A 20,143-nucleotide genomic window follows, 5' to 3' on the forward strand; every position below is an offset into this window, starting at 1 on the left:
TCAATCTTTAGTCAAACAAGGAACAGTTTATAAGGGGAACAGCACTTTTGATCATTTAAGGTCAGTAATCAGTGAGACAAATAATGTTATTTAGAGCATTATATATTATATATATGATGAGATAAAATATGTATGAAATGTTGAATGTAAAACTGACGATTTGTTCTGTAAGCCTTCACCTAACTCATTAAAAAGTTTTTAAATAATATAAATATGTGTTTTGCAGAATTTACTCAGTGCTCTTGAGGTGGATTCAGATGAAATGAAAAAAATACTTTCAGAAAATAGTAGAAAAATCACGGTCTTAAAAGTGAATGAAAAGTCACTCATAAGGCAATATACAACTTTAGTGGAAATGGAGCGACAACTGAGAAAAGAAAATGGGAAACAAAAGAGTGATTTGATGTCAATGGAATCAGATGTTTATGAAAAAATTGGATGCTTGCAAAGATTCAAGGTATACCTGACTTTTGTTTTGATTCTTATTTTAAATTTTTTTCAAATATGGAGAGGATAATATCATGAACACCGTAACCTGGATTAACAGTTCACATGTAGTAACATTTCACTGTAACTTTTTCATTTGTTTTTTTTTTTTTTGTAGAGGTATTTAAGTTGCAGGCACTTCTCCCCTATTTTATTATGTACTTAAAAAAAACTTAAGACATACTTTTGCATAACCAAAGTGCCTTTATCACAGCTATCAAAATTAACAGAGATCTGTCTGATGTTGTCTTTGCATCATTTGACTCGCTCTTCTGTCCCTGCAACCTGGTGCGTGATGGTTACTGTGATAGTTTATTGTGCCAGCCTGGCCGATAAACACAGTAGGATTAACTGAAGGGCGGAGGGATAAATGGCTCGGTGAGCCTCGCCTTGCTTGTTCTGTGCCTCAGTTTAAAGGGGTACACTACCTGTATTATATATCTGTATATAATTTAACAGTTCATTTTTTGTATTATATATCTATCTTTATAAATATATTTATATATAACTACTAGCAATCTGGTTTGTCTCTAGAGAACCCTGTCCAACACAGTTACTTACTGGGGTGCTAACCGTAAGGTCGGCTGTTTGAAACCACCAGTTGCTCTCTGGGAGAAAGATGGGGCTTTCTACTCCTATAAAGAGTTACAGTCTCAGAAACCCTGAGGAGGCCATTCTACCCTTTTCTTATAGGGTCTCTATGAGTTGTAATGGACTCATTGGCCATCAGTTTGGTTTTAGAGTTTTGTATCCCTTGTATTTACTATAAAAGCTTTGAAGCTGTCATTTAGTTTGAATTAAACTTTTTTGGGGGGGTCAGGAATACTTGTTGCTGTATAATTTTTATTGTAAGATTTTGTGTGTCGTAATGTTTAGTTGTCCTGCATTTCATGATTGAATACTGTTACTAAGTGATTTACATTAGATACCATGCATTGATCAGTTCGTTGTCAGTCTTCCTAATGGCTCTAGCATTCCATTAAGATTGTTGCCTGGCTCAGTTATTTCATTAGGAGTAGCCATATTGTGATTTCCTAATTGTAACATTCTTTCTACACTTATTAGGAAGCATTGTTTTCTCATTAGCCCAGGCTATTTGGTTGCCCTGAAGTGCAGTCCCCTTAGGAAAGCAAGATCAGTGCTCCATTCTTGCCTTTAGCTACCAGCTTTCAGAATACAGAGTTGATGCACTATGCTTCGGCTTATTTTATCTTCCCCTCAGATTTATCTTTTTCCTGAATGTCACTTAGTGACTCAGAAGCTTTTAAATAGTCCCTTATCTCCATTCCTGAGTGCCATTATCCATTGCCAACTTTGCCTACTAAGAGCCCTGAAAGCTGGATCTTTTGTCTCTTTATCAGGAATCTACTGGTCTTTGAGACAAACTTTATTGTTTTCTGCACAACAATACATCCTATGTACCTCATTAGTTCATATCATAATGGATTAGAAGCTTATATTCTGTATATCTGTTATATAATAAATTTGGTTATTCCTTATTTTTTTCTTTTTTTATCATTATCCATCAGTCTTGAGTATACTTGAGTTTTCTGGAGTTTGCAATTACACAGAGCAAGTAAAACATTGCAGTACCTTAAATAAATACATTTATTTAAGCTACATTCAGCTGCAGTACCTTAAATAAATATGTTTTAAAAATAAGTATATTTAATAATTTATTTTTAATAGCTCTGATGGCAGCTAACTGAAACAATAGCTAATGACGTGAATCAAATGATATACATATTTGCTGTTGTTTTATTACAGACAATTGTGTTAGCAATGGATTCTTTTCCTCCCTAGATACTCTTCCTTTTAGGGGAAAAATAAGTTTTATTTTGTTACAAAGCTAATCAAACTGCAATAGGCAGAAATAGTGAAGCTGTAAAAGTTGTTTATAGAAATAACAATTTTGCCATTCAACTCTGAGAAGACAAGTTTTTTTAATCTTAGAAATTTATAAAAGCTTTCCAAAGGTACATTCTGGATGATTTATTTAATTGCATTATAGTTCCTAATAATAGGAGTTGTAACAAAGGCGCACTTGTGACGTAGTGGTTACAGTCTGAGCTGTGATCAGCACGGTCTGCAGTCGAAAACCACCAGCAGCTTCTCCGGAAAAAGACAGGGCTTTCTCCTCTAGTGGTTTCACCCTGCCCTGAAGAGTCGCTATGAGCCCGCCTTGACTCCATGTCAGGGACTTTAGTTTGGCTTATGGTTGTTTTGCTTTATCTTTATTATAATTTAGTATCTCAAAATATGATTATTTCTCATGAAAGAAATGAATTTGTTGCTACAGATTATTGATCTTTTCCTATGTTTCTTAAGTGGTTGTAACATATGTTTTCCCAAAAGTTGCATGTGCTTAACCAGAAGAAGGTACTTAAAAATAACTCGTTATATTCTTATTTATCTAGGAAATGGCTCTCTTCAAGATTGCAGCTCTCCAAAAAGTTTTAGATAATAGCGTCTCTCTGTCAGAACTAGAAATGGCCAATAAACAGTACAATGAACTGACAGCTAAGTATAGGGACATCTTGCAAAAAGATAATATGCTTGTTCAAAGAACAACTAACTTGGAACACTTAGAGGTAAGTTTATGTTATCCATAGCCCAGTGATAGTAACCATTCTATTTCAGTGTATCTCTGTATTTCTTTGCGGGGAACGGTTTATAGATCTAAATGTAGTAAAATTTATTTGTGTCGATATGAGTTTAAGGTTATTATTTTTAGATGAAAATTAATTTTAAGCATTTTGTTCCTGAATGTAAAGAAACATACACGTTATAGCAAGTGCGTGTGCTCCGTGGTTACAGTGTGACTTCTGGACTGTTTCATTTGGATCTTCCTCCATGCTCCACTATCACCACGTGGCCGAGTCAAGGCCCTTTGCATCGGGTGCTTGAAGAGGGAGGCGAACGTGCCATTAGATTCTACTATCCCTTCTTCTTACCCCTACTCCCAGAGTAAAGTGTCCTTGTGGTCCTCAGATTCTCTTCCTTGGAATGGATGTAAATGATAATGAAGTGTTGTTATTATTGGTGCTCTGTGGAGCATGGATAAACTCTGCAATTCTCCTTTGTTCTTACTGTAGAGTGGAGTATTACAATATCATGCAAACAGCCTGTAAGTATGGCTTAGGATTTTTGCTGTACTCTTGCCACTGGATATCTATACCTTTTCCAGTAGACAGAACAAGTTATGATGTGGCTTATTCTAAGATCCTTTCATAGGAACAAGATGAAATCTAAATTATGAAGACTCAATAGCTTTTCCTTCTGTATCGCTACATGTTCAGTAAAGCAAATCATCAGTTTGAATATTTTTCAATGACTTCTGTAAAATTAACTTAGTCATTATAAATAATATATATGACTAGTTTCAGTATATTTTACTATTTTTGTCGTAAAGGTATGTTAACTTTTCTAAAAAAGTTCTGAATGCTTAATTATGATCACTTTTTTTCTCATTCTCTGTGTCTTCTCTCTGTCCTCTAATGAGTAAATCCTACATAAGAATTAATTATCTTGTATAGATCAATAAGAAATTTTTATTTTGATCTGTTTTTCCATAAAAATTTATCTTTCCTATTTGGTAAATATTTTGAGCTTATATTTTAAAACTGGTCAACTATCCTAAATGCTAAAGATGAAAAAAAGTACTGTCTTTCTGATTCTTACCTTTAGAATCAAAGATGCTGTTAGGTGCTGTTGATTTGGTTCCTACTCAGAGTGACCCTGTGCACAACAGAATAAAACACTGCCTGACCCTGCACCATCCTCACAATTGTTGTTAGACTTGCTTACGTCACTGTAGCCGCTACATCAGCTCATTTCCTGGAGGGGCTCTCTGTTTTGCTGCCCAGCATTATACTCTTCTTTCTCAGGGACTGGTTCCTTCTCCATGTTCAAAGTGTGACAGCCGACGTCTCACTGTCTTTTTTCCAAGGAGAATTCTGGCTGTACTTTTCATTCTTCTTTACCAACGCAGTAATTCAAAGGCATTTATTCTTTGGTCTTCCTTATTCATTGTCCAACTTTTGCATTCATGAGATTGAAAATACCATGGCTTGGGTCAGACACACTTTGTTCCTGAAAGTGGCATCTTTGCTTTTTAATATTTAAAAGAGGTCTTTTGTAACACGTTTGTCCACTGCAATATGTTATTTGATTTCTTGGTTGCTCCTTCCGTGAGTGTTGATTGTAGGTCCCAATCAAATGACATCCTTGACAGCTTTGATTTTCTCTCTGCTTATCATGATGCTGGCTCTTGGTCCAATTGTTAAATTTTTTATTTTTATTTTGATCTGTAATCCATACTGAAAGTTGTAGTTTTTTATTGTCCTTAGTGAGTGCTTCAAGTCTTCCTTGCTTCCCCAAGCAAGTTTGTGTGAGATGCATATTGCAGGTTGTAACTGAGTATTTTCCAATCCTGATGGCATATTCTTATTCATGTCGTCCTGCTGGGATTATTTGCATATCATACAGATTGAGTAAGTATCACAAAATACATCCCTGACACCCACCTTCCCGGGAGGGCATGTGATAATGTCCTTAGTAGAAAGAGGTAGGTACCGTGCTTCGGAAGTCTAGAGAAAGAAGAGGTGATTTCTGACTTGGTGGAGGAAGCGTCATGTATGCTGACCCTGGAGAGTTTTAAAAAGCAGACACAGGGAAGCGAGGAAGAGACTTTCCCTCCGAAATGCACAAGCAACAGCTAAAGAAAACTGGAGCGAAAACTTCACTTTTCTAAGTGTTGAGTATTTTTCTAAGTGCTAAAGATTTTGGTAGGTTATGAAACAGATTGGTTGCCGTAACCGCTGCCTCTCAGCTGGAGCTGTTTCCCAGACATCGTCGGTATGTGTCTCCCCTCCCAGCTTGTCTGTCTCGTGGTAGCGGGACTTACCATGTGCTCGAGCGCTGGAGTTTGAATATCACGTTCAGTGACTTAGCTTTGGAAGTCACATGGTACTAACCTCTTTTGTACTTTATTGCTCAAAACCGCGCAGATATAATGGCAATGGTAGGAGTGCCAAAAAGTTGTGACTTTTAAAAAGTTTTAAGACTGTAACAATTTGTTGTAGGAAATCTCTGCCCAGCTGATTTACAGCTGACTCCGTATTGTTGGAGACGTTAAATGAATTCTTCATCTCAGAGCCGTCAGTCAGTTGAGAGACCTGTTCCTTTTACCTCTTTCCGACCTTTCCTGCATCTCAGTTATGTTTCCACACAGCTCTCGTCTCCATGGTCCCTGGGTGGTGCACACAGTTTGCTACGAGCCTAACGGCTGGCAATTCAGACCCATGGGACATGAGCACGAAAGAGCGGCCTGGCAAAGGACTTACAAGGAAAACTGAGGAAGAAGTTATAATCTAATATGGGGTGGCCATGGGGCAGCATTAACTTGATGACAATAGGTTGGTCGTGGTCATTTGTTTGTTTTCTCATAGACATTTCTATTAGTAATACCTTTGTTTTATTCATTATTTTTATTCTGATAGCTATTGCTCATACCCCTGTCTTCAGTCTTACTTCTTTTTACTACCCCCAGAATAATCCTTCTGAACTTGAATCGGAATGTGTCACTCCTTGACATGATGGATTGATGTATGGACTGTGATAAGAATTGTATAATCTCCCAGTAAAATGATTTTTTAAAAAGCAATCACAGTAACATTTACAAATTACAGTCACTTGGACTTGATCTATTTGGAGACCACTATTCAGTGTCTTACAATATAATAAAAAGATGATCTAATCCCAATTATAATCTGAATAAAAATCCCTTACAGAAATATTCAATCACTTGCGGATAAAGGTGAAGGCCGTACCTCCTCTCGTGTCTTGTCAGGAGCTTCGCTCACGCTACGTGTGGCAGTGACACAGCCCAGTGTGCTTGCCTGGGTTCTGTTGGACTGGCTGTTTTCTTCATCTCATCAGCTCTCCTGCTCTGCCGGCCGGGAACCTTCGTTCTCTCAAACCTCGTTCAGGCGTTACTTTCTCATCTGCAGCCGCAGGTCTAAGGTCATATTTCATCCGAATAGACTTGATGGAAATTAGATTTCAAAATGTAAAGAAAGAAGTGGGGAATAAAGAAGTAGGAAAACCGGCCATTTTGTAGTACAGGAAAAATTCATTACCATACTTTATAATTCCTCCAGTAGTTGTTACCTTACCAGCCATTGTATTGTATTTGCTTATTTTCCAGCCACTGCAATAACACAAAAGTTCCAGAATGGAACTTCTTTACCATGAAAGCCCAGTGATTAGCATATCTTCCAGGATTCCTATGTATTATATTTGTTAAAGAATAATTGAGCAGATGGTTTAAGTGTATCAGTGTTGCTAACTCCTACAGTTACATCTCTAGCCTGATGTTTCCTCCAAGCTCGAGTCCACTGTATGGAATGGCCTAGTTTATAACTCCTATATTTCACAGGCATCTCAGAATTACCATGGTCAGAACAAACTAATCTGTGTTCCTGTTGAAGTCATGAAACGTAAATGGTATTATTATCAAACTTACTAAAAGTTGGTCAAAGATAACCTTAGAATGACTCTTTATTATTTTCTTTCTTGTCTTTCTTATTTCTTGAATGTTCTTTTTATGTATACTTTTTTTCCACCTTTACTGCTATGATCCCAGTTAAAACCAGTGTCACCACTACCTGAACTTGCACAATAATCTCATGACTTGTCTCCCTGATTTTGCTATTTTCCACTTTAATTTATTACCTACATCGCAGCCAGGTTGATTGCATAAATGACCTCTTTGGCCCCGATTACCTTCCCAGGGTCTACTATTCTTCACTCAATTGTTCTCATTCTGATCAGGTCCGGTAAGACTCTAAACTCTCTTCTGCCTTAGAATCACTCCTTCCTACCCCCATCGTTCCCCAAACTTATCTGCATTAGAGCTAGAGGGTTTGCTAATATATTACCTCTTTCCTTGCTGATTTTTTCTCAATACAGAGTTTGTCTAATGTTATTCAGTGAAATTTTCTTCAACCACTTTAGATGTATGAGAGCCTTCAAAAAGTTCATGAAAACTTGAAGGAAAAATCATGGACTTTTTCCAAGAATTGTTAAAGACCCTCCCGTATCCTTTTATTTTTCTCTGCACTGGTATCCTTCTTGTTTCTTTCTAGACCTTCACTTTTTGGATGAATATTCTACTTATTTCTCTGTTTATTGACTGCTGCCTTCATCCACACTTCAAACCCCACTGCACACAAAACCACTTAGACCCTAAATGATGCATCCTGTAAGGCCAGACTTTTATCTGTTTCGTTTTATCCATCAGCACCTGACACTGTTAGTATGCTGGGTATGATATCATCTCTTGTGTGCAGGACAGGTATAAACACTGGTTTGTGAAGGTAATGGGGTTCTGCATACGCCAGTTCAGCCAGAATGAACATACACTTTCAATTGTAAAAGTATTACAAATTGAGGGCCCCATTTTGGATACACAGGGTTTTAATGATTCTTTTATTGCAGCCTATTTCTAAATAACATATTGTATTATGTTAGCTGTATTATGTTTATGAAGCTGTTATTTTTGGAGGAACTTCTAATTGTATAAAAGCCTTGATTTGATATTTAAGAGCTATCATTTGAATTTAAGATGATGTCATCTCTGTGACATTTTTTCTGATTTGCCACTTAGTGTCTCTGTGATGTTTCTGTCATATTCAGTGTGAAAATGCATCCCTGAAAGAACAAATGGGGGCAATAAATAAAGAACTGGAGATTACCAAGGAAAAACTGCACACTATTGAGCAAGCATGGGAACAAGAAACTACATTAGGTAACTCTTATTGTTCTGGAAATATAAGATCAGCTAGTAACTATTTTTTTCACTTTAAGTTCCTTTTCTATACCAGCTAAAAAAGAAATGAACTCTAAGCATAAAGTTTATTTAGCAGGAAGTTGATGAATAATATCCTGTATTAAATCCTATCCAATTTTTTTTTCTGTTTGTAAATTAGGTTTAATGAAATCATGTATGTTAAAAATGTGTGACTAGGCATTAACTGTTAGCACCATCTAAAAATTGGTGTAACACTGGCGATAATTATGAAATACCTATATTTTAAATATGGTACCTATGAGTTAGAATCCACTTGATGCCTGTACAGTCGTATTGCAGTGTATATTAAATCCATTTTTTCATCAACTTTGTGAACCCTTGGTATTTGCTTACATGTTTTACATGCTTTAATATGATAAATATTTAAGGTTTATATGCTGTATTCATGTAGGAAACCTATATGGCTCTGTCAGCTTATCACTACAAGGTTAGTAGTTAAAATCTAGAAGCCATTCCAAGAAGAAAGATGAGACTATCTAACTTCCATAAAGATTTATTAGGATTTGAACTCTCGGATGAGATAGAAAACAAAAGCATGTTATTTGCCAGGACAATGTATGTTTATATTGACTTGAAACACAGGAATTTGATTCTCTTTTGGGCATTTGTTTTACTTTGTTTTAAATCTTTTCCTCCCATCTTTTGTAAAGGCAATTCCCAGGAAGAATCCTTCACGTTATATAAAATTTGTGTTTGGATTGCCATGACTCATTCATAATTTTGTATTGTTCTTTTAATTGGCATATACAGCTTTCAGAGCTCTTGTATAGGAAAGACCCGAATGGCCCAGATTTTGAAATAGCATCTTGTTTTCACTTTTTCTGTTTTGCTTTGTTTTTCAAGTTTTTGTTTTGTTGGTTTTTAAACAAAAGCTATATACTTTTCTAAATTTTAAAAAGAAAACAAGTTATGAGTTGGAATTGACTCAATGTCAGTGGGTTTGCTTTTCCATTTTGGTATTTGTCTTGTAAATGTTAAAAACATTGTCTATGTTTTATTCTCCACCTATAAAAGTACATACCCATAGAATATTCTTTGTTTAAGTGCTTAGATCTTTAGCTTTTCTGTGACATACAATGCCATAATAAACATTTGCTTGTATCTGTTAGTGAATGGCTACTGTTTCAGAGAACATACACATCTCAGGACTCCTGCTGGAGTTTTCTATACTAGTTTTTCAAATTGCTACACCATCTTATGACATGCTTAATAATTTTTCCTTGCTAGCATTGTGTTTCATTTTTTTTAAAATAAATGTTCTCTTTGGATAAAATATATTGACTTCAAGACCCAGCTCTTTGATGCTATTTAAGGTTAAATTGGTAACAGTTACATTTAATTTATAGAAGGAACTGACTTTAGTCCTACTCGTCTGTCAGTTTGCTTTTGTGTTGCTATTATGCTGAAAGCTACACCAGCAGTCTTTCCAATACCAGCTGGGTCACCCCTGGTGAATAACTTTCAGTAGAGCTTCTAGACTAACAGCAAGCTTACTCAAAAATCCCTATAGCATCGCGTCACTGTCAACTCACAGTGACCCTATAGAACAGAGTAGAACTATCCTCCTGGGTTTCTGAGACTGTGACATTTTACAAGAGTAAAAAGTTTCATCTTTGTCCCACAGGGTGGCTGGTGGTTTCAAACCGCTAACCCTGAAGTTACCTGTACAACTAGTAACCCCCTAAAGAACCAGGGCTCAAAACAGGCTAGGAAGGAGGACTTGGCCATCCACTTTTGAGGGACAAGGCCCTGAAAACCTTAGGAATAACAATGGAATTCTCCCTGACGTATTTTTGGAAGATGAGCCTCTCATGTTGGAAGGCACTCAAAGTACAACCAGAAAAGAGCTGCCGCCTCAAAGTAGCGTCAGCCTTAAGGACGAGTGGAGCACAGCTTAGGGGCCTGTGCCAGCTGATAGATAAATCAAAAAGGAAGACAGCTGCAAATATCCATTAATGTTCAGAAACTGGAGCTTATGTACTCGTGTATGATAATTAGAAGTTTTTGAAAATGGGATGAAAGGCATACGTATTGCTATCCTAGGTATTAGTGAGCTGAAATAGACTGGTTTTATCAGTTTTGAATTGGACAGTAATACAGTTTGCTATACCAGATATGACAGACTCAAAAGAAATGATGTAACATTTGTTGTCAAAAAGAACATTTCAACATCTATCTTGAAGTACAATGCTGTCTGTGGTAGAATACTATCTATAGCCCTGCAGGGAAACGCAACTAAACTATTATTCAAATCTACATATCAGACAATAAGGCAGGCGATGAAGAGCACAGGAGTCTGTGCTCTTCTTCAGATTACACGTGCCGTTAAGATGCATTAATAACTACTGGCGATTAGAATACAAAGTTGTAAATAAAGAGAAAGGACCAGTACTTAAAAAAATATGGCTTTGATGATAGAAATGAAGCTGGAAATCATGTGATAGAATTTTGCAAGATTTCTTTAATCCAAATTCCTTTTTACAACAATTTAAACTGCTATTATTTAGGTAGCTTCACCAAATGAAATATACAGGAATAAAACTAAGTACATCAGTGAGAAAAGATGATAGAGAAGTTCAGTGCCATCAGCGAAAAAAGTCTAGGAGTTGATCGTGAAATATAACATCAATTACTCATGTACAAGTTCAGGTTGACGGTGAAACAAGTTCGAAAAAGTCCACAAGAGCCAACATACACCCTTGACTGTATACCACCTGAATTTAGAGGCCATCTCAATACATTTGGCACCTTGGACACTAGTGACCAAAGATCAAATGAGTTCTGGTTTTCAAATTTTCTGTATTTTTTTTGTTTGTTCATATTGAAATTTATGTCAAACTTTTTTTCTTTGTAATTGGGGGTGATTCTCTTGAATTTTTTGATATGTTTGTCTGTTTTTCGGTATATGAAACCCAGGGTTGATGAACGTGTAGGGCCAGTAAGTAGATAAGCATTTCTGGGGGTGGGGGTGGGGGTGGGTACAGTGTTGGGGAGTAGGGATAAAAAGGAGCTGATATCAAGGAACTTATGAAGGAAAAGAATGTTTTGAAACTGATTGTGGTAGTCATTATACAAAAGTGCTTGCTGTGACTGGATTATGGATGATATGTTATCTGTATTAACTCCCAATAAAATGGTTTTGAAAAGTAAACAGCTGCCTACAGGAAAAAAGCAAAAGAGAAGAGTGAAAGGACAACTGGATATAGAAGAGACTCTGAAACTTGCTCTTGAACATGGACCAGCTCAAGCAAATGAAAGAAACGAAGGAGAAAAGAGCTGAACAGAAATTTCAAACCTGGAGAAGACAAAGTAAAGCATTCTAATGATGCGTACACAAACCTGGCGTTCGGAGAACATGCTCAGCGTAAGTAAGCTGCAGTAGCTGAAGGAGAAGTTCCACTCTGGAATCGTCAGGAAGGTTTCTGTGCAGAAAGTATTGTATAATACTAGAAATACCGAAGGAAAAGGTAAGAATAACAGAGTCACTCTACCAAAAAGAATTGTTCATCAGAAGAGCTGTGGAGGGCCTAGCTGCCACTGCTGACTTCTCTGAGCGAGATGGCAGTGAAGGCCCGGAATCGAGTGGAAGAAGAATGTGGACAAAACTCACAGCTATAGGAAAGACCAGGCTAGCTGGTCAAAGGGATCCTTGTGGTACCTCTCAGACTACAGTCATTAGTCACTCTGGATCTGAAACAGCTCCTTCTCTTAGCTTAGTTTTCAAACAAACAATAAGACAGGTCTGTAAGTGGAGCAGTAACACTGCAGATGTACCCATATCGTAGATTAACCAGCTGTTTGAGATCAAAAGAGCAGCATTTACCCGAGAAGAAAAAAAGATGAAGACATATGGAGGAATGCAAGCCCAGAAAGGAAGTGGGGCAAATGATGGTGCATCGAGGAAATTGCAGTATGTGAAAAGGACAAAATATATGTATGCTTGTTGAATGTAAAGCCGATGATCTGCTGTGTACACCTGTACTCAATGCACAACAAAAAGTTAAAAAAAAAAAGAATTGGTCGACATTCAACCATTTCAAGAGGTAGCACATGTTTTAAAAAATAAATGATATTGAAGGAGAAGCCAAAGCTGTACTGAAGATAATATTGAAAAACTAGACTCCAGAAAGTGATGGAATACCAAATGAAATTTGGAAGACAGCTACCTGGTCAACCATCTAAAAGTGATACATACTTGTGATTATTCCAAAAAAGATGACCCAACAAAATGGAGATATTATTGAATAATGCCATTAATATCACGTATAAGTAACATTCTGCTGAAGAGCATTAAAATATAAATAAAGCAGTATGAGGGCAGGGAGATCCCCAAAATTAAAGATTCAGAAGAGTACATAGAATGAAGAATATCTGGCGATATCAGATGGATCTTGGCTGGAAGCTGAGAATACCAGAAAGATATTTTCCTGTGTTTCATTGACTATGCAAAGACATTCTACAATGTGGGAAGTCCACAATACATTATTATGCTCATGGGCAACCTAGACCAAAAGTAGTCATTTAAAGAGAACGAGGGGATACTGCCTGGCTTCAAATCAGGAAAGTGGTGGGTCAGGGTGGTATCATTTCATCATATGTATTCAATCTTTCTACATAGCTAACGATCAGGGTGTTGGATTACAGGAAGTAGAATGCTTCATTGAGCTTGTCAACAGGGTCATTGAGCTGTGCAGGTGACAAACTTGGCTTACTAAAAGCCAAGAGGATTGGAAGCACTTGTTGATGAAAATGAGGTCATGAAGTCTCCCATGTGGATTACACCCCAATACAAAGAAAACCTAAAGTTCTTACAACTGGATCAATAAAGAAGGTTAAAAAAAAACCCAGAAAAAAGATGTCAAGGGTTTTCTTTTCTTAGATCCCCAACCAACGCTCATAGAAGCATTGCCAGAAATCGAACAAATTACTGCATTGTGCAAATCTGTTGCACAAGATAATCTTTATAAAGTATTAAGGAGCAAAGATATAACTTTGAGTACTGATGTGTGCCTGACCAAGATTTGATATTTACAATCATTTCATATACATAACTAAGCTGGACAATGAATATGGAAGACTCAATAAGAATTGGTACATTTTTATTATGGTGTTGGTGCAGACTAAATCAGCTTACTATGAGTCTGACCCAACTCAGTCCCCGTGAGTTTAATTTTTCTTTGACCAGAAGATCAAGGAAATGTCTTTAAGCAAGTACCGTTAGAAGGCTCCAGAGAAGCAGTGGTGGCTAGACTGTGTCTCATAGATTTTGGATGTGTTTTCAGGATATTTACAAAGTGAATTACCATGTAGTTTATTGAAATAACTGATTCCCCTAAGCCTATGAGTTTTAATTGGCTCTCTAAAAAGTGGGGGGAACCCCAAAGTCTTTGCTATTATTGATGTTGTGTTTTTCTGGAACATGTTTTTTATGTAAAACAAAAATAGAAGTTTTCCCCTTCCTGTAAACCATATGCTTTTTCATAGTAAATTGCAGATTTTAGCTTTATTTTCATGTAACCACAGGCTTTTCTGTCCGTACCACAACATATATAAAATCAGGGTGTATTAGCTAGTTAAAGAGCATGCACTGTTTTATTGAGATGAGTTGTTGTTGATAGCAAGTGCCAGCAAGTCTTCTTTTTAACAAACAATATAATTCACTGGTTCAATCACATTAAGAGTTGTACAGTCATTAACACAATCGATTTTAGAGCGTTTTCTTCCTTTTTTTGTACTCTTACTAGACCCCCATTTCTCTACAACCTCCCCTGCCATTCCCCCAAGAAACTATTACTCCAGTTACTGTCTCTGTAGATTACTTATCCTGGATCTCACATACACAAAAATAACAAACAAAAACAAAACTGACAGTAACAAAGTAAAAATAGGGGAAAACCTCAATAAAATAAATGGAGAACACATTAAAAGCTAACAGATGTAAAGTTGGTCAAAATTGACACCAAATGATATTACATTTAACCTAATTACGTCTGTCATAATCGACCATGGTGTCTGATAACAAGGGTATTCATGGTCCTCAAATACGGGGAGAGCCACCAGATACTCAATCCGTATGGGGACCCTGCAAATGGACTTGGTGCTTCCCCTGTCATCTGTAGCCTTTTGGAAACCAACCAACAGAACCACACTCCCTGCCATCGAGTTGATGCCAACTCATAGCAGCTCTTTGTTTTAAAAAATAGGACGGAGTAAAGCGGCCCTGTGGGTTCCCGAGACTGGCTGTCCCCAGGATAGAAAGCGCTGTCTTTCTTCTGGACGGCACCTGGCGGTTTAAACAGCTAGCGTACGACTGGCAGCCCAACCTGTAGCCACTACGCCGGCAGGCAAGCCAGGTGTTGACAAAGCAGGTATATACAGATTAAGCACCAATACTATTCTCTGCTTTGGATCTAGGTTTTATTGCTAATAATTCTTGGATCGTACAGGCTGTTGTGTTTCTTCCATGTATACTTAATGGAACACCTCACTTAAATGGCTGCTTGTTTGAAGACAACCCTGTAAGCCCCTAGACACGATGGCATCTTACACACTGCATATTGCCCCTGTTCGCAACAGAACAGCATTTTTCTGGTTCTGTGCCATCCATACAATCGGTGCTATGCACGAGCTCATGTTTGAAGCCATTCCAAATAATACCTATAGCTAGGGGATCCCATTTGGAGAAGCCCTCCTTCGTGTGGCTTCATTTCTTTATGCTTTACAGCCTGAGTGCTTGCTTCTTTAAAATCAAGTTACTAGATTTTTATTCATGAAGTAGTGTAGCTTCAGTGCATCTCTCTTCATGCTAATTTCCTTTGACATGCACACATACACCAAAAATAATGTAAAAAGATCTGCTGGACGGAGCCTTTCTAGTATAGTGTGCATTTTCCCCATTAGACCAGCACCCAGCAACTTGCTCTGAGTTAGTGCAGCCATGGCGTAGTTCGGGAAGGTTCTCTTTGTTCACAGTTTATTTTTTCATAAAATCAGTTTCTCTTCGTTTTTCTGTGATGGCCGATTTAAGAGAGCAACATGCAGCTGTGAGATTTTGCCTCCTGCTCGGGGAAAAATGCCGCAGAAACTGTTACGATGTTGAGCACAGCTTATAAAGACAGCGCTGTGGGAAAAATTCAAGTGTATGAGTAGTTTTCTCATTTCAAAGAAGGTGAAATGTCACTTGATGACAAACTTTGTTCTGGATACCCAGCAACTTCATTCATGAACTTGTGCTCAGACCACTGAAGAGATGGGGAAGTTATCCGGACTATCCAGCAGCTCGGTTCAGCGAATTTTAACAGAAGATTTGGGAATGAGAAGGGCGCTATGAAATGCGTGCCCCTGGTTCTGACTGACCGCGAGAAAGAGTGTGTGTGGAGTGGAAACCTGCGTATTTTGAAAGAACTGCTCTGAAGCGACCCATACTGTTCCCCAAGATCGTTAGTGGTGCTAGACATGGTCCCATTCTTACTACCCCAAAGCACATGTCAATCAAGTCAATAGAAGACTCCATCATCGCCTTGCCCATAAAAAGCTCTAGTGAAATCAAAGATCAAGACAAAGCTTTTTTTTTAAATGTAAGTGGGATATAGAGTATATGGAATTTGTTCCACCAAGTCAGGCTGCTGTTCATACTTTCTAGTTAGAAGTTTTGAAAAGATTGCATAATAGTGTGTGACAAAACAGGACTGATATGTGGTAGATGGGTGACTAGTCTTGGCCATCACACCAATGCACCTGCTCACGCAGCCATTTCAGTGCGCCAGTTTTTGGCAAAAAAAGAGCATGCCTCTCGTGCCCCGTGCACCTTACTTACCTGAACTCACCCCGTAATTTGATGACCTAGAAAATGTGAGGGGAAAAAAAACAAGGGAGGTGTTTTCAGCCATCTAAACAGATGAGTTTGAAAAATGGTCTTGGAGATTTGGCAAATGTATTAAGTGTAATGGAGAGTACTTTGAAGGTGATAAGGTTGTTTTGTCAAAACATTTAAATACATAGCTTTGGAAAAACTATTCAGTTTTGTTTGGTACCCCTCATATGTGTGTGTGTGTGTGTGTGTGTATACATACATACATACATACACATGCATGGAAATGGAATTAAAAGATAATTGAACTATATTTGTACATATATACATGTGTGTTCCTATCGGTGTACACACTCGTTTTTTAGTCCCTGATTATGATATTTCATAACCTTGGTGGAAAAGCGGTTATGGATTGGGCTGCTAACTGGATGTTCAGAAGTTCAAAGCCAAGGGAGAAAGATGAGGCTTTCTACTCCCTTAAGAGTTACAGTCTTGTAACCCGACAAAGGGCAGTTGTCCTGCCATGAATTTGAATAGATTTAGTGGCAGTGAGTTTATTTCTGTGTGTTTTTGTTTATACTATGTACTATAGCCCTGGTGGTATCATTGGTAACCCAAGGTCAGCAGTTTGAAAATCAAGCCACTCCACCACACAAAAAAAGAGGCTTGCTACTCTATTAAAAAATTACAGTCTGGGAAATCCACAGGGGCATTTCCACTCTGTCCAATAGACTCACTATGTGTTGAAATCAACTTGAAAGTATACTAAGTGCTTAGTATGTTATTTCAAAGATCTCATGAGTAACATATATTTTTGTAATTATCAGATTGATGAAAAACATGAATTCAAAGGGATTACAGATTACATATAGGCAAGATGTAACCAAGCCTAATCTAGAATCGAGGTGTGTCGTTATTCAAAGTTTATATGATTTCCACTCAGCTGTATTGCCACCTTATCTAGTATATCAGCTATATCTGATGAAGGGTTTTGATATATGCAGCATGAGAATTGATTTAAGTTTTGTTGTGCATAGGAAATGAATCTGCCATGGATAAGACTAAGAAATCAATAACCAACAGTGAAATTCTTTCCATTTCAAAAAAAATCACCATGTTGGAAATGAAGGAATTAAATGAAAGACAGCGAGCTGAACACTCTCAAAAAATGTATGAACATGTGAGGAATTCATTAAAACTAATGGAAGAACGTAATTTTGAATTGGAATCCAAATTTGCTGAGGTATGATATTGTAATTAGTCATAATAAAGTAACCTTGATGGACTGTTAGTCCGGTAACTAGAGAAACAAAGTAATAGACATTCCAATGTGTACAGGAAAGAGCTTTATGTACAGAATAATTGTACATAAGAAAGCACCCCAGTCTAGATCAAGTCCTTAAGTCCACCATTAGCCTGTGTCCAACACTGGTCCATACATTCCCCTTTAGACTCATGCAGCCATGCAATATTACCAAATGCAGGAAGATCACAGGCCAGTGGGTGGGAAGTCTTGTGGATCCAGTGGCGGTAGAAGCATCTCCGCACTGGCAGTGCTCTCCACGTGGCTCCTCCAGCTCCCAGGGCTCTGACTGCATCAGGGTAGCATGTGGCTTGTAGTCAGGATTATGTTGCAGAGAGTGAGCATGTGTCCCGCCTCCAGCACGCTATTTATCTTCTTAGCACCTCCAAATGAGGTCATCAAGCTGCAACCTGATTGACAGGCTAAATTCCACCCCTTCGCGCTTATGTCTCAAATTGACAACAGATTATGTAACTTCCACGTAGAAAAAAGGTATTATTGTTTGTATCTCTGCAGCATACTAATATTGTGCCCTTACTCCATATTAATAAGTAAATGATTTCCTTTTAAATCTAAATGATTTATTTCTTACTTTATACTATTAGATTTACTGTGAAAATGTTACTTGTAGTAAGGAACTACCTTCCACGACCATTCATTCATTTATCAAATACTTATTTACTAAGTGCCAGTTGTGTGCTAGGCATTGTATGGGGTCTGGTTCTATAGCAATAAAAAATAGTAACCCTTGCCTTCGTGACATTTATGATTTATTAGAAGGGTTTGAATATGTTTTATATGATCTGAATGATTAAGTTCCTTGCCTATATATGGAGTTTGCCAATAATCAACAATTTATGACAAAGTATCATGCTTATAATTTTCATTTGCTTACCTGTAGAAATTAATCTGTGTTCAAAGACATATATATCATGTTTACTTTAAATCAATATCAATAAACTTTTATGATCTTATCTAGATTTACTTATAGATGATACAGTATCATTTTAGCCAAATGTAATGAGTATACTAGACTCCAAACAAGAAAATCAGCGGTTCAGATATTATTACTAATGAGTTATCTATTCTACTTATATTACTTGAATTGAAATATCAGTAGGGTTTCCAAAATTGGTTCAGTATCTGAATCAATGCAAAGAAGGCAGACACATTTCCAAAGCTGAATTCTAAGAGAAACACTGCTAAAGCAATGTATCTGGCTTTTCTTTCATGTCATTTTCCCTTAGCTGACTAAAATCAATTTGGATGCGCAGAAGGTGGAGCAGATGTTAAGAGATGAGTTAGCCGAGAGTGTCAGCAAAGCAGTCAGCGATGCCGACAGGCAAAGGATTCTTGAATTGGAGAAGAATGAAATGGAGCTCAAAGTCGAAGTGTCCAAGTCAGTGCATGCGTGCATCTTTACTCAGTTTTCTTATTTGTGTTTGCTCAATTTCTCTTGGAGAAAACGAATGACAAAAGCACACATGTAAGATCCTTCCTGCCAGTTACTGCTGCTTTTATTTTTCTTTCAAAAATAAGAACAATGTGAAACACTATTCACCAGGTTGATATTTTAAGTGGTTTAATAGTAGCATTGAAGAGGAAATGATTTCTCAAGAATTAGCGTTTCTCGGAATCTGGATAGTAATGTGAAAATTACTTGATTTTGGAATCAAGAGCCTGTGAAGCCTGGTCGTTCCACATACTATTTTCTTGTGGAAGGAGCCATCACTTTAGTTCTTTAGACCTAAGTTTCTGCACTTAAATAAGGGCATGATTGTGCCTCTTCTACCTCTCTCATAAGGTTTTAAAAACACAGTGAAATTTTCTAATTTGGACTAGGACTCTATACTAGTGGACCCTGTGCCAGCTATTAAACGTCTGTCAGCTCATACAGTTATACCTACTAGCCCTGAGGTTAAACTTTTGTTTTCATTTTTGGTGAGGAAGCAGGCACATCTAGCGAGAAAACAAATCTATATAAGTAATAAATCCTGTGTCTCTCATAGATGCTCTGTTCTCATTCTCCTTTTAATGAGCCGTTGTTACTGTGCGCATTCAGGGCAACTACTCTCTGTCGCCCTCATAGAATGGTGAAAAGCTGGCCTACTCACCCAGTGGTCGGTGGTTTAGCCCCACTAGTTGCTCTCCTGGGGAAATCCCCCTAAAAAACCACCCGCTATCATTGAGTTGATGCTGACTCAGAGTGACCCTTTTAGAGCAGGTATAGAACTGCCCCATGAGTAGCCAAGACTGTAACTGTTCATGGGAGCGGAATGCCCCATCGTGTACCTGTGGAGCCGCTGGTGGTTTCAAACTGCTGACCTTGCGATCCTAGCCTAACATGTAACCACTACACCACCAGGGCTCCAGGAGATTATAATCGCATTTTGTTGAGCCTTTAAAAATCCTTTTGCAAGTTTCACGTTTATATAGCCTTTTTGTTTAAGAAGAATTACTTCTATTTTTCTATCCTCATAAGTCTCATCTTTTGAAACAAAGTAATTTATTGTGATATTATCCTATTTTATTTGTAAAAGAGTTAAATAACTAGAATGAGAATTCATAATCAATATAAGAAAACCTGATTATTACCTTGTTTTAGCATATAAAACCTGAGTACCACCTTAATTCAGCATATCCAAAACTGTGGTAGTAGTTCATGGAGGGA

The 20,143-nt window shown here is 37.5% G+C and overlaps 1 protein-coding gene across 7 annotated transcripts in view; it reads left to right on the forward strand.

Annotated features, from left to right (window-relative positions):
• CEP290 (centrosomal protein 290) overlaps nt 1-20,143 on the forward strand; it is a 101,986-nt gene that overhangs the window by 37,899 nt on the left and 43,944 nt on the right. For all 7 annotated transcript variants that reach the window (XM_075551213.1, XM_075551207.1, XM_075551211.1 and 4 more), the window contains 5 exons: nt 227-457; nt 2,904-3,077; nt 8,185-8,296; nt 17,207-17,412; nt 18,720-18,871. In XM_075551213.1, the coding sequence (XP_075407328.1) occupies nt 227-457; nt 2,904-3,077; nt 8,185-8,296; nt 17,207-17,412; nt 18,720-18,871 (875 nt within the window). The remainder of the gene's footprint in view (nt 1-226; nt 458-2,903; nt 3,078-8,184; nt 8,297-17,206; nt 17,413-18,719; nt 18,872-20,143) is intronic.

Source organism: Tenrec ecaudatus, chromosome 6 (genome assembly GCF_050624435.1).
Source record: "Tenrec ecaudatus isolate mTenEca1 chromosome 6, mTenEca1.hap1, whole genome shotgun sequence".
NCBI classification, from domain to species: domain Eukaryota; kingdom Metazoa; phylum Chordata; class Mammalia; order Afrosoricida; family Tenrecidae; genus Tenrec; species Tenrec ecaudatus.